The sequence below is a fragment of the Otolemur garnettii genome, unplaced genomic scaffold, assembly GCF_000181295.1.
Source record: "Otolemur garnettii isolate 467f Iridium unplaced genomic scaffold, OtoGar3 scaffold00001, whole genome shotgun sequence".
Taxonomy (NCBI): domain Eukaryota; kingdom Metazoa; phylum Chordata; class Mammalia; order Primates; family Galagidae; genus Otolemur; species Otolemur garnettii.
The window spans coordinates 71932479-71944038 of NW_003852396.1; the positions used below are offsets into that span (position 1 = coordinate 71932479).

General features: G+C 40.3%; 1 protein-coding gene across 1 annotated transcript in view; it reads right to left on the minus strand.

Moving 5' to 3' along the window:
• Positions 1-11560, minus strand: part of CKAP5 (cytoskeleton associated protein 5) — a 144593-nt gene that overhangs the window by 32501 nt on the left and 100532 nt on the right. Inside the window, exons 19-26 of the mRNA XM_023510089.1 lie at positions 11041-11098; positions 10830-10955; positions 9176-9315; positions 8859-9033; positions 7801-7914; positions 6626-6754; positions 3726-3920; positions 3240-3375 (exon numbers count right to left, since the gene is read on the minus strand). Of these exons, the coding sequence (XP_023365857.1) occupies positions 3240-3375; positions 3726-3920; positions 6626-6754; positions 7801-7914; positions 8859-9033; positions 9176-9315; positions 10830-10955; positions 11041-11098 (1073 nt within the window). The remainder of the gene's footprint in view (positions 1-3239; positions 3376-3725; positions 3921-6625; positions 6755-7800; positions 7915-8858; positions 9034-9175; positions 9316-10829; positions 10956-11040; positions 11099-11560) is intronic.

Genomic DNA, 11560 nt, shown 5'->3' on the forward strand with positions numbered 1-11560 from the left:
GTCACCTTCTTGCTCAGGCTGGTCTCAAACTCCTGAGCTCAAAGGATGCTAGTGCTTGGGCCTCCCACAGTGCTAGGATTCGAGGAGTAAGCTACAAAGCTGGGACAAAAGTCTACATCTCTTTACCAACATTTAAAGTGCAGTTTTAAAACTATTTTTTAAGAAGCAGTTAAAAAAAAAATCTTTTGGAAAGATTGATAGTGAATATCAAAGATGACACTCTGGCTTAGGGCTGGTAGCTCAATAGTTAGGGTGCCAGTGACATATACCTGGGGCTGGCAGGTTCGAACCCAGTCAGGGCCTGCTAAAGAACAATTACAACAACAGAAAAATAGCTGGGTGTTGTGGCAGGCGCCTGTAGTCTCAACTACTTGGGAGGCTAAGGCAAGAGAACTGCTTAAGCCCAAGAGTTAGAGGTTACTGCGAGTGATGGCATAGCACTGTACCGAGGGCAACATAGTAAGACTGTCTCAAAAAAAAAAAAGAAAAAAAATAAAAGCTTGGTGCCCATAGCACAGTGGTTACGGTGCCAGCCACATACACCAAGGGTGATAGGTTTAAAACCGGCCTGAGTCAGCTAAACAATGACAATTGCAACAAAAAATAGCCAGGCGTTGTGGCACGCGCCTGTAGTTTCAGCTACTTGGGAGGCTGAGGCAAGAGAATAGCTTAAGCCCAATAGTTGGAGGTTGTCATGGCACTCTACCAAGGGCAACATAGTGAGACTCTGTCTCAAAAAATAAACAAACAAAAAAAACCAAAGATGACACTCCTACCTATAACAAATTATCTACCACATAGCAATAGGCCAATAAAAGGATTTTTTGTTTTATTTTTTAGACAGGGTATTATGCTGTTATTCAGGATGGAATACAGAGGCATGATCACAGCTCACTACTGCCTCAAACTCCTGTGCTCATGTGATCTTCCTTCATCAGTCTCCCAAGTAACTAGTACTACAAGCACATACCACCATGTTTAACTAATGTTTAAAGACTTTTTGCAGAGATGAGGTCTCACTATGTTGCCCAGGTTGAACTCAAACTCCTGGTCTTAAGCAATCTTCCTGCCTTGGCCGGGAAATGCTGTCATTACAAGCATAAGCTACCATGCCTGGTCCCCCAAAAATCATATATACTTTGATACCAAGAGTTTTATACATATTAAATTTCTAACTTTATAGTATCAACAATTTTTATCCCACTAAATAGAATATCTTTTTTTTTTTTTTGAGACAGTCTCAAGCTATCGCCCTGGGTAGAGTGCCATGGCATCATAGCTCACAGCAACCTCTAATTTGGGCTCAAGCAATCCTCTTGCCTCAGTTTTTTTGTTTTTAGTAGAGATGGAGGTCTCACTTTTGCTCAGGCTGGTCTTAAACTCATGAACTGAAACTATCCACCCATCTCCAAGAGTGCTAGGATTATAGGCATGAGCCACTGTGCCTAGCCCTAAGAATATCATTTTGTTTAAGTAATAAGTCTAGAAATGAAGTGATCACAGGTCATATGCTATGGAATTTTAATCAGGATAAAGAAAGTAAGAATTTTCCCTTAAGTAAGTTAGTAAACATCAGAATGGAGTAGCAAACTGCCCAGTGTTTATTTTGGTGGGGGCTGGATTTGAACCCACCACCCTCAGCATATGGGGCAGGTGCCCTACTCCTTAAGCCACAGGTGCTGCCCTAAAAAATTCTTTGTTTTTTGTTTTTATTTTTTAAAACATAGATTTTTTTTTTTTTTTGGCCAGGGCTGGGTTTAAACCTGCCATCTCTAGCATATGGGGTGGCTGTCTTACTCCTTTGAGCCACAGGCGCCACCCAAGAACTTATATATGACTAAGTAAAATTCTGTGCTGATTTAGGAGCTGATCTGAGTCACTCAACTGCTCAAGTCACTTAAGCACTTTGGGTTTCTTCATTTGTTAATAAGGTGGATTAAGACAAATGCTCCCAATTCCTCTTCTAACTATAATCCCCAAGAGTAGAAGGTCGTAGTGGAAATCCTAAAACTAAGATAAATACTTCAAAAAGGAGTGTTTTGGCTTGGTGCCTGTAGCTCAGTGACATACACTGGAGCTGGCAGGTTCGAATCTGGCCCAGGCCTGTCAAACAACAATGACAACTGCAACCAAAATATAGCTCCATGTTCTGGAGGGTGCCTGTACTCCCAGCTACTTGGGAGGCTGAGGCAAAAGAATCGCTTAAGCCCAAGAGTTGGAGGTTGCTGTGAGCTGTGATGTCACAGCACTCTACTGAGGATGACATAGTGAGACTCTGTCTCAAAAAAAAAAAAAAAAAGAAATGAGCATTTCACTGTGTTACTCCAAAACTTTTTTTTTTTGGAGACAAGAGTCTTATTATGCTGCCCTTGGTAGAGTGCCATGGTGTCACAGCTCACAGCAACCTCCAACTCTTGGGCTCAAGCTATCCTCTTGCCTCAGCCTCCTGAGTAGCTGGGACAAGCACCTGCCATAATGCCTGGTTATTTTTACAGACAGGGTCTCTCACTCTTGCTCAGGCTAGTCTTGAACTCATGAACTCAAGAAATCTGCCCACCTAGGCCTCTCAGAGGGCTAGGATTATAGGCATGAGCCACTATGCTTGGCCCCAGAACTCCTTTTTAGAATTAGAAAATAAATTAGGCTCGGCGCCTGTGGCTCTAGTGGCTAAGGTGCCAGCCACATACACCTAAGGTGGCAGGTTTGAATCCAGCCCAGGCCCGCCAAAAACAACAATAACGGATGCAACCAAAATAAAAATAGCTGGGCGTTGTGATGGGCGCCTGTGGTCCCAGCTACTTGGGAGGCTGAGGCAGGAGACTCACTTGAGCCCAGGAGTTGGAGGTTGCTGTGAGCTGTGATGCCATAGCACTCTACCCAGGGGGATAGCTTGAGGCTCTGTCTCCAAAAAAAAAAAAAAAATTTAATTATTTTTGTACCTTAGCACAGTTCCTGGCATAAAAGAGATATTTGACAAATTTTTATAAAGGGAGGATAAGGAAAGAAAGGGGGAGAGGAGCTTGAAATCTAGGTTATGAGAATATGTGATTTTTAAAAATAGAGGGCTAGAGGGCAGTGCCTATGGTTCAAAGGAGTAGGGTACTGGCCCCATATACCAGAGGTGGCAAGTTCAAACCCGGACCCGGCCAAAAATTGAAAAAAAAAAAGGAGGGCTAGATGTCTTTTTAAAGTTCCCTACAGTTATTTCCTTCACCTTCAATTCTCTCAAGATAGATTACCTGATGCAGGCTGAAATTTGGCTGGAGCAGACCCTCCCACTGGTTTAGAAGTTGCTCTAGTGGGTGCAGCAGGCTTGGCTGGCATGTTAGCTTTGGCTTTCTCTAGCATGGCCAATACCTGATCTTTAGAAGTTGGCTAGAGAGACAATATAACATAGAAAATTAGAGGTCACATCAATGATACACTCATACCAAGCTTACTAATAGATTGTGAGGTTCTACTTTTGAAAGACCAATGAAGGCAGGGAGGCAGCACAGAGTATAAGAGAAGTAACACAGATTGTGATGTCATGCTAAAGTAGCTATCATTCTAGAAGGGCACAGTTTTCACCCATGAAGTCAGCAGATTTGTAGTTCTATACTGCTAAATATTTTATTTTCCTCTCAAGACATATAAGAGGTCATATAATATTTTGCTTATATGAATTCAATATTTTTCTAATGGCTTTCATAGCAGAAGCAGCAGCAGCCAACAATAAGCAGTACCTTCAGTTTCCCAGTAGCCTTGGCCATTTTTTCATATCCTAAGTGCATCATGAAGAATGGCAAAGCATCTTGGGCTTTCTTGCGTACATCGCCATTTCGATCTTCTAGGCAGGAGTAGAGATGAGGAACACAAAGGATAAGGTCTGTAGGGGTGGAACGAAGAGTGGGTAGTTTCTCAGCCAGCCAGCCCAGAAGCTGCCAAAAGAAAGGAAGAATAGTTATAAATTTCAAGTGAAAATGGTATTATTTATGGTCTCAGGATTAATAATTTCATTTGTTCCAAACACTGAGTTAGCTCCTACACTGTAACTTTCCAATATGAAATCAGAACATCTATTGCTGAAGAACTGTGCTATACTTAAGGAATATGGGTAATGATGACAATCATCTTTTAATAGATATCCATAGTTCTTTGGACCATTTTGGGCATTACATTATCAAGCTTTAATAGTTCTTAATACATTTTAAAGGTGAAAAATCTTCACTTATCTTCTTTTTTACCTTTTAAGAAATATTTAGCTAGGCTCGGCACCTGTAGCACAGTGGTTATGGCGCCAGCCACATCCACCCAGGTTGGCAGGTTCGAACCCAGCCTGGGCCAGCTAAACAACAACGACAACTCACAGCAACCTCTAACTCTTAGCTTAAGCAATTCTCTTGGGGACGGCACCCTACTCACTGAGCCACAGTTGCTGCCCTCAAGCAATTCTCTTGCCTCAGTCTCCCAAGTAGCTGGGACTACAGAAGCCCACTACAATGCCTGGCAATTTTTTAGAGACAGGGTCTTGCTCTTGCTCAGGCTGGTCTTGAACCTGTGAACTCAAGAGATCTGTCTGCCTCAGCCTCCCAGAGTGCTAAGATTACAGGTGTGAGCCATGGTGCCTGGCCAGGACTTCTATTTTCTATGTTAGGTTGACAGTTTTCCTCCAGACCCCTAAAATAATCCATATTTGTATTTTCTTTATTGTGTTTAATTTTTTTTAATTAAATCATAGTCATATTTGTATTTTCAGTGGAAATTTTTCTTGCTCTTCCCATTACATCTTTTTGAGCCAGTTCTGACCTTCTTTATATAAAACTCTATCAATAACTTTATTATTATCTCATTTGGTCAGAAATTTGATTTCTCCATTATCATTTTCATAAACTTTGATTAGTCTGTGAACCATTGAAATGTCTTGTCCTTCAACTAAAAAACAACTTCACCAGCTCTAATGGGGTTTTCCCAGAAATGTGTGAGGAACAGAAGGTCTCCCATGTGAAGGGCCAGCTCCATACTGCCACTCAGCACCACCTTGGGTGGGATCTCACTGCCAGTGAGCACAATCAGGCCTTTCTATATCATGAGTGCAGAAGACATGATCATGGCAAAGTTTAACACCTGCTAATAGAGTTGATACTTGTCTATCTTCCTCAGATCTCCAAAGATGTCCAATCCAAGTTGGAGTTGTCTTATAATGGAACTATAACCAACCCCAAGGTACGCATAGGTACCCTGGTGGGGTCTCTGGGGACCTGCCGGCTTCAAATGTCACAGATAGCTGCAGAGCAACAGCTGGGCACCTGTTCACCCTTGCTAAGAATTCTTATTCATGAATGGGTTTTGGATTTCATTAAATGCTATATTTGCATCAATTGACATGATCATATGATTTTTTCCTTTATCTTGTGAGTATGATAAATTATCCTGACAAATTTTCAAATGTTAAAACTCTTCTTAATTTTCTGATTAAAGCTTTTACTATTTAAGTGTTTAAGAGAAAATTCCACAAAAATACTAGTCCTTTAAAAAGATTTATTAAAAAGTCAAGTAAAAGGGTAAAAGGGTTGGGTACGGTGGCTCATGCCTATAATCCCAGCACTCTGGAAGGCTAAAGCAGAAGGACTGCTTGAGCTCAGCAGTTTGAGACAACCCTGAGCAAAAGCGAGACTGGGTCTCTACTAAAAATAGAAAAATTGAAGCAAAAGGATCGTTTGAGCCCAAGAGCTGGAGGTTGCTGTGAGCTATAAAGCCACAGCACCCTACCCAGGGGACAGCCTGAGACTCCGTCTCCTCCTCAAAAAAAAAAAAAAAATCAGGTGAAGGGAAAAAAAAAAAAAGCACATGGGCAGTGCCTATGGCTCAGTGAGTAGGGCAATGGCCCCATATACTGAGGGTGGCAGCTTTGAACCTGTCCCCAGCCAAACTGCAACAGTAAAAAAAATGCCAGGCATTGTGGCGGGTGCTTGTAGTCCCAGCTACTTGGGTGGCTGAGGCAAGAGAGTTGCCTAAGCCCAGGAATTGGAGGTTGTTGTGAGCTGTGATGCCACAGCACTCTACCAAGGGTGATAAAGACTCTGTATCTTAAAAAAAAAAAGAGCTCTCTCTCTCTCGCCTCCTTCTGCCTTCCTTCTCTCTCTCTCCTGTCTTCCCCCTCACTCTTCTCTTCTCTATCTCTCTTCTTTTCCCCACTCTCTCCTTATCTCTCTCCCCTCTCTTCTCTCCTCCTTGGTGCTGCTCTGTAGCCTCCCTCCCCCTACCAATAAAAATCTTTCGTACAAAAAAAAAAAAAAGAAAAGAAAGAAAGAAAAGCACATAAATACCAAACCTCTAGGAATTTGGTTTCATCTTATTAGCTGCTTATAATGGAACTATAACCATAACCAGCGTTTTAACCATGACTGTAGTGTGTGTGTGTATACATATATATGTGTGTGTGTGTGTGTGTGTGTGTGTATATATTTATTTATTTTTTACTGTTTTTGGCCAGGGCTGGGTTTGAACCCATCACCTCTGGCATATGGGGCTGGCGCCCTACTCCTTTGAGCCACAGGCTCTGCCCTGAATGTAGTATATGTATTAGACAGGCCCAAGTGAAGTAAAAAACATGAGCAAAGCACCTGATTAATTTAATACTAACCTCTTGCCTCAAGAAAGGATTTTCCTTTTTGAGCTCTTCAGAAAGATCTTCTCCCTCCAGCCATTCCTTCATGCCAGTCTGTTCTGCCCAAGCATTTACAGTTGCTAGGGCAGCAGCTCGAACATTGTTCTGAATGGAGAAGAGAATAGCAAAAATAACATCAACTATAGTTGGAGATAGGGAATGGACATGTGAAAAACAGAGACTTCTCTAAGGTCCATGTGAACCTATGTGGAATCATGTTCTCTGAAACAGAAATTAGTTCCATGATTATACCAAAACAAAGTAAAGTAGAAATATAAAACTCTAAATTGTAAATTTCCTGTACTCAGTTAATTAGAAAACAATGATCTAGATATAAACTGTCATGTAAGAAGAATAAATTTTTAGATTTTCTTTCCTGAATTTCTGAAGGCTCTTATGTCTATGACTGTCTCCCTAAAGAATGGAATTCTACATGTTAAAGATTTCTTAATGGTAAAGAATGAAACTGCCAACAATTTGATTAAAAATTTATGTTTTAATTAACTTACATTAATATTAAAATAACATCATTCCTCAAATTAAATGAATTACACAAAAGTTTCTTTACTTATATTCGGTCTAAGGCTAAAGACAAGGTTTGCAACCTTCTATGACACTTCAGTGAATTTTAGGACTATGAAACTACAAATATCTTACTAAGATACCAGAATATCCTGCTCTAGTTCACAGGGGAAAAAAGGCAAAAAATAACTTCATGACCTACATTTATTCACTATACCAATACTCTAATAAAATGATGTCATAATCATAGCAGCAACCATTGTTTGAATGCATACTGTATAAGACAGGCATAATAAAATATACCTTATGTAAAGACTCATTTAATTCTGTAAACAAAGAAATTTTACAGATAAAGAAATTGACTGTCGGGCGGTGCCTGTGGCTCAAGGAATGTGGCTCCGGCCCCAGATGAAGATAAGATAACTTATCTTAGGGTCATAAAGCTAGTAAGTGCTATATCAGGCCACATTGTAGTAATGCCTAGAAGATAAAAATATTTACTATTTTTCTTCTAATGTTCTCATCTTTATAAAGTTCATAAAGGCTTTACATGTTCTCTAAAAAAAAAAAAAGAATTATCTTTTGCCCAAGAATGCAGCTAGTTTATTCCAGAATGCAGCAAGGCTTACCTTGCTGTCTCCAAGGACTGTGATGACAGGTATGCCTAAATTCTTTACATGTTGCTTTATATTTGGGCCCATGGCTACTGCCAGCTGCTGGAGGATGTTCAAAGTCTGCTGTACCTGAGTAGAAAGAGCCAACACTTTATGTTCAAGTCATAAGCAGGCTGTGCTCAAAGTTTTTCAAGTTTGCTACTATGCAGTCATTACAGTAGGAAATTTCTGGCCTACTTAAGAGACATCAGCTTGTGACAACTAATTTTTCTACTTTTGGTAGAGACAAGGTCTCACTCTTGCTCAGGCCCTCTTCAGCCTCCCAGAGTGCTAGGTTTAAAGGCATGAGGCACTGTGCTTGGCCAAATATTAGTCTCTCCTTTGATCATCAGTTCATAAACATGGATAATTAGAACTTTAAATCAGAGATTATACTACTTGACAACTTTAAGATAAAGCCTAGTTTAAGGAAACTCTGACATAAAAGAAATCTAAATTTTGCAATTATCAGTAGAAATTTAAGCATGTTTACATATAAGAGTTTTTTTGTTTGTTTGTTTGTTTTGAGACAGAAGTCTCCAGCTGTCCCCCTGGTTAGAGTGCCATGGCATCACAGCAACCTCCAACTCCTGGGCTCAAGCAAGTCTCCTGCCTCAGCCTCCCGAGTATCTGGGACCACAGGTGCTTGCCACAACACCCAGCTATTTTTTGGTTGCAGCCGTCATTGTTGTTTGGTGGGCCCGGGCTGGATTCAAACCCGCCACCTTGGGTGTACACGGTTGGCGCCTTAGCCACTTGAGCCACAGGTGCCGAGTCTACATATAAGAGTTTTATACAAAGATATTTAATATTAGATTCCCATAAAAAGTAAATTCTGAGATTCGTAAAATTTGATTAATAAATCTGCCATCTGTCAACATATCTTAAGGTACACTAAAAAAATTAAAAGAACCTATCTCTAGTTCAAAGCAAATACAGTGACCACTCATGTGCTAGTGAAGGCTCTATTGAAAAAGAAATGCCTACATCAGGGGTAAAGGAGGGAGAAAGGGACAGGCATGTACTCTACATACCAAGATTTTATTTGAATCATTGAGTCGACCCTTCAAGGCAGTTGGAAGTTCACCTATATTCGGTTGGATAAATTTTGCTTCATTGATAATACCTGCCACTTCATCTAGACCTTCTTTCCTGATCTTCCAATTCTTGTCACCGATCTTAGATACCAACTCTGAAGTGATTTTATCACTGAAAAACAGAAGACAGAACCTTAAACATAGACTTCTAAAAGAATAATAATGTCATGTAAGTTCACTATATTCAAAGAGAAGGCACTATTAAAAATCCAATAAAATGAATCAAATAAACCACTTCACAGACTGAAACTTACCTGATCTCTGTCCTTGGCAAAAGATCAACAACATCATTACTCCCATCATCTGGCTCATCTCCATCTTCTCCTTCATCTATACCACTTGTGCTATGCTTGGAAATTCCCCTGGTTGGAGCAGGTGGGCTTTGGCCCTGCATCTACATACAAATAAATTAGTGATGAAGGAAATGAGAGCAAACAAATTAGAGAAGGTATCTGTGTCAAACTTTCTTGTTCCTTCAGGGTACTTATTTACATACAGATATTTTAATTCCTATCTGTTTTAAATTTTGAGAATACATGGCAGAAGTTATTTTTATAAAGACCTATTAGAATATGACTTTTTGAAAAAAATTTTAAATTTTTAATTAGAATCTGCCTTTTCAGTCATATGACTCATTTGCTCAAGACAACACAGAACGAGTCTGCCAACACTCAGCAATTTGAGTCACAAAATGTATTCAAGGAAGATTAAGTCATGATTTTTATTTTTATTTATTTATTTATTTATCTGAGATAGAATTTCTCTCTGTCATATTTGGAAGAGTACCATGGTGTGATAGCTCACAGAAACCTCAAATACTTGGGCTCAAGCGATCCTTCTGCCTAAGCCTCCCAAGTAGCTAGGACTACAGGTGCCTGCCACAACGCCTGGCTATTTTTTAGAGACAGGGTCTTGCTCTCACTCAAGCTGGTCTGGAACTTGTGAGCTCAAGCAATCCACTTGACTTGGCCTCACAGAATGCTAGGATTACAGGCGTGAGGCATTATATCTGTCCCATGATTTTAATTTTAAATTAAAAAATAAAAGTTCTATTTAATATAATTTCTTCTTTCTTTTTTTTTTTTTTAGAGATAGAGTCTCACTTTGTCACCTTTGGTAGGGTACTGTGGCGTCACAGCTCACAGCAACCTCCAGCTCTTGGGCTTAGGTGATTCTCTTGCCTCAGCCTCCCAAGTAGCTGGGACTAGCCTGCCATAACACCCGGCTATATTTTTGTTGCAGTTTGGCCAGGGCTGGGTTCGAACACACCACCCTCGGTATATGGCGCCAGCACCCTACTCACTGAGCCACAGGTACCACCCTTAATATACTTTCTGACTAGGTAATACATTCACAATGTTTGAAACTCCAAAGGTAGAAAAGGATGTAAAGAAGAAAATTTTCCCTATTATACTATAGCTACACAATTCTCTTCTTCATAGAGAGACAAAGTCAACATTTTGTGAACTCTTTCAGGGATACTTATGCACATAAAACCAAACATATACAGCGGCACCTGTGGCTCATTGAGTAGGGCGCTGGCCTCATATACCGAGGGTGGGTGGGTTTGAACCGGGCCCTGGCCAAACTGCAACAAAAAAATAGCCAGGTATTGTGGTGGGTGCCTGTACTTTCAGCTACTTGGGAGGCTGAGGCAAGAGAATCATCTAAGCCTAGGAGTTGTAGGTTGCTGTGAGCTGTGACACTAAGGCACTCTACTGAGGAAGACAAAGTGAGACTCTGTCTCTCAAAAAAAAAAAAAAAAAGAAAAGAAAGCCCCCCAAAATATACATTCTTTATTTTTTATTTTTTTTTACATTCTTTATTACCAAGGTTTAAGAGCTTAGTTTTAACTACTATGAGATTCCCAAGTCCACCAACAGATTCTATCATTTGCAAAACCTTTACCTTCTCAAATTCTGCATCTATCTGGGATAGGAGAGCAGGCTTTTCATCCTCAAAAAACATTCGCAAAGAGGGACCAACATATAGATACATCACACCAAGTAAGGTGATGGCAGAAGTCCTCACAGCCTGCCAGAAAGAATAAAAAGAACTTTTCAAATCAGAACAGAACCACAAAGATGGTAATAATAGGCATATGTTGGTAGGTACTCACTGGATTTGTTGCAGCAAGAGCTGTCTTCACGTTGCTAATGAAAGCTTTGACATTCAATCTAAAAGAAACATTTAGAATTGAAAATCATCAACACTTTCAAAATACCAAATAGTTTTATAAAGCCAGACTCTGGGACTGGCTCCCTTTTGAGGAGTTCTCACATACTGTTTTACTACACTAATTTTATTTATTTGTTTATTTTTGAGACACGAACCTATGTCGTCCTCGGTAGAATCCCATAGCAGCACAGCAACCTCAAACTCTTGGGCTAAAGTGATTCTTTTGCCTCAGCTTCCCAAGTAGCTGGGACTACAAGCACCCGCCACAATGCCTGGCTATTTTTTATTGCAGTTGTCACTGTTGTTTAGCTGGCCCAGGCTGGGCTCAAACCCACCAGCCTTGGCGTATGTGGCTGACACCATAACCATTATGCATGGGTGCGGAGCCACTACATTCATTTTTTTTTTTTTTTTTTTGAAACAGAGCCTCCAGCTGTACCCCTGGGTAGAGTGTCATGACA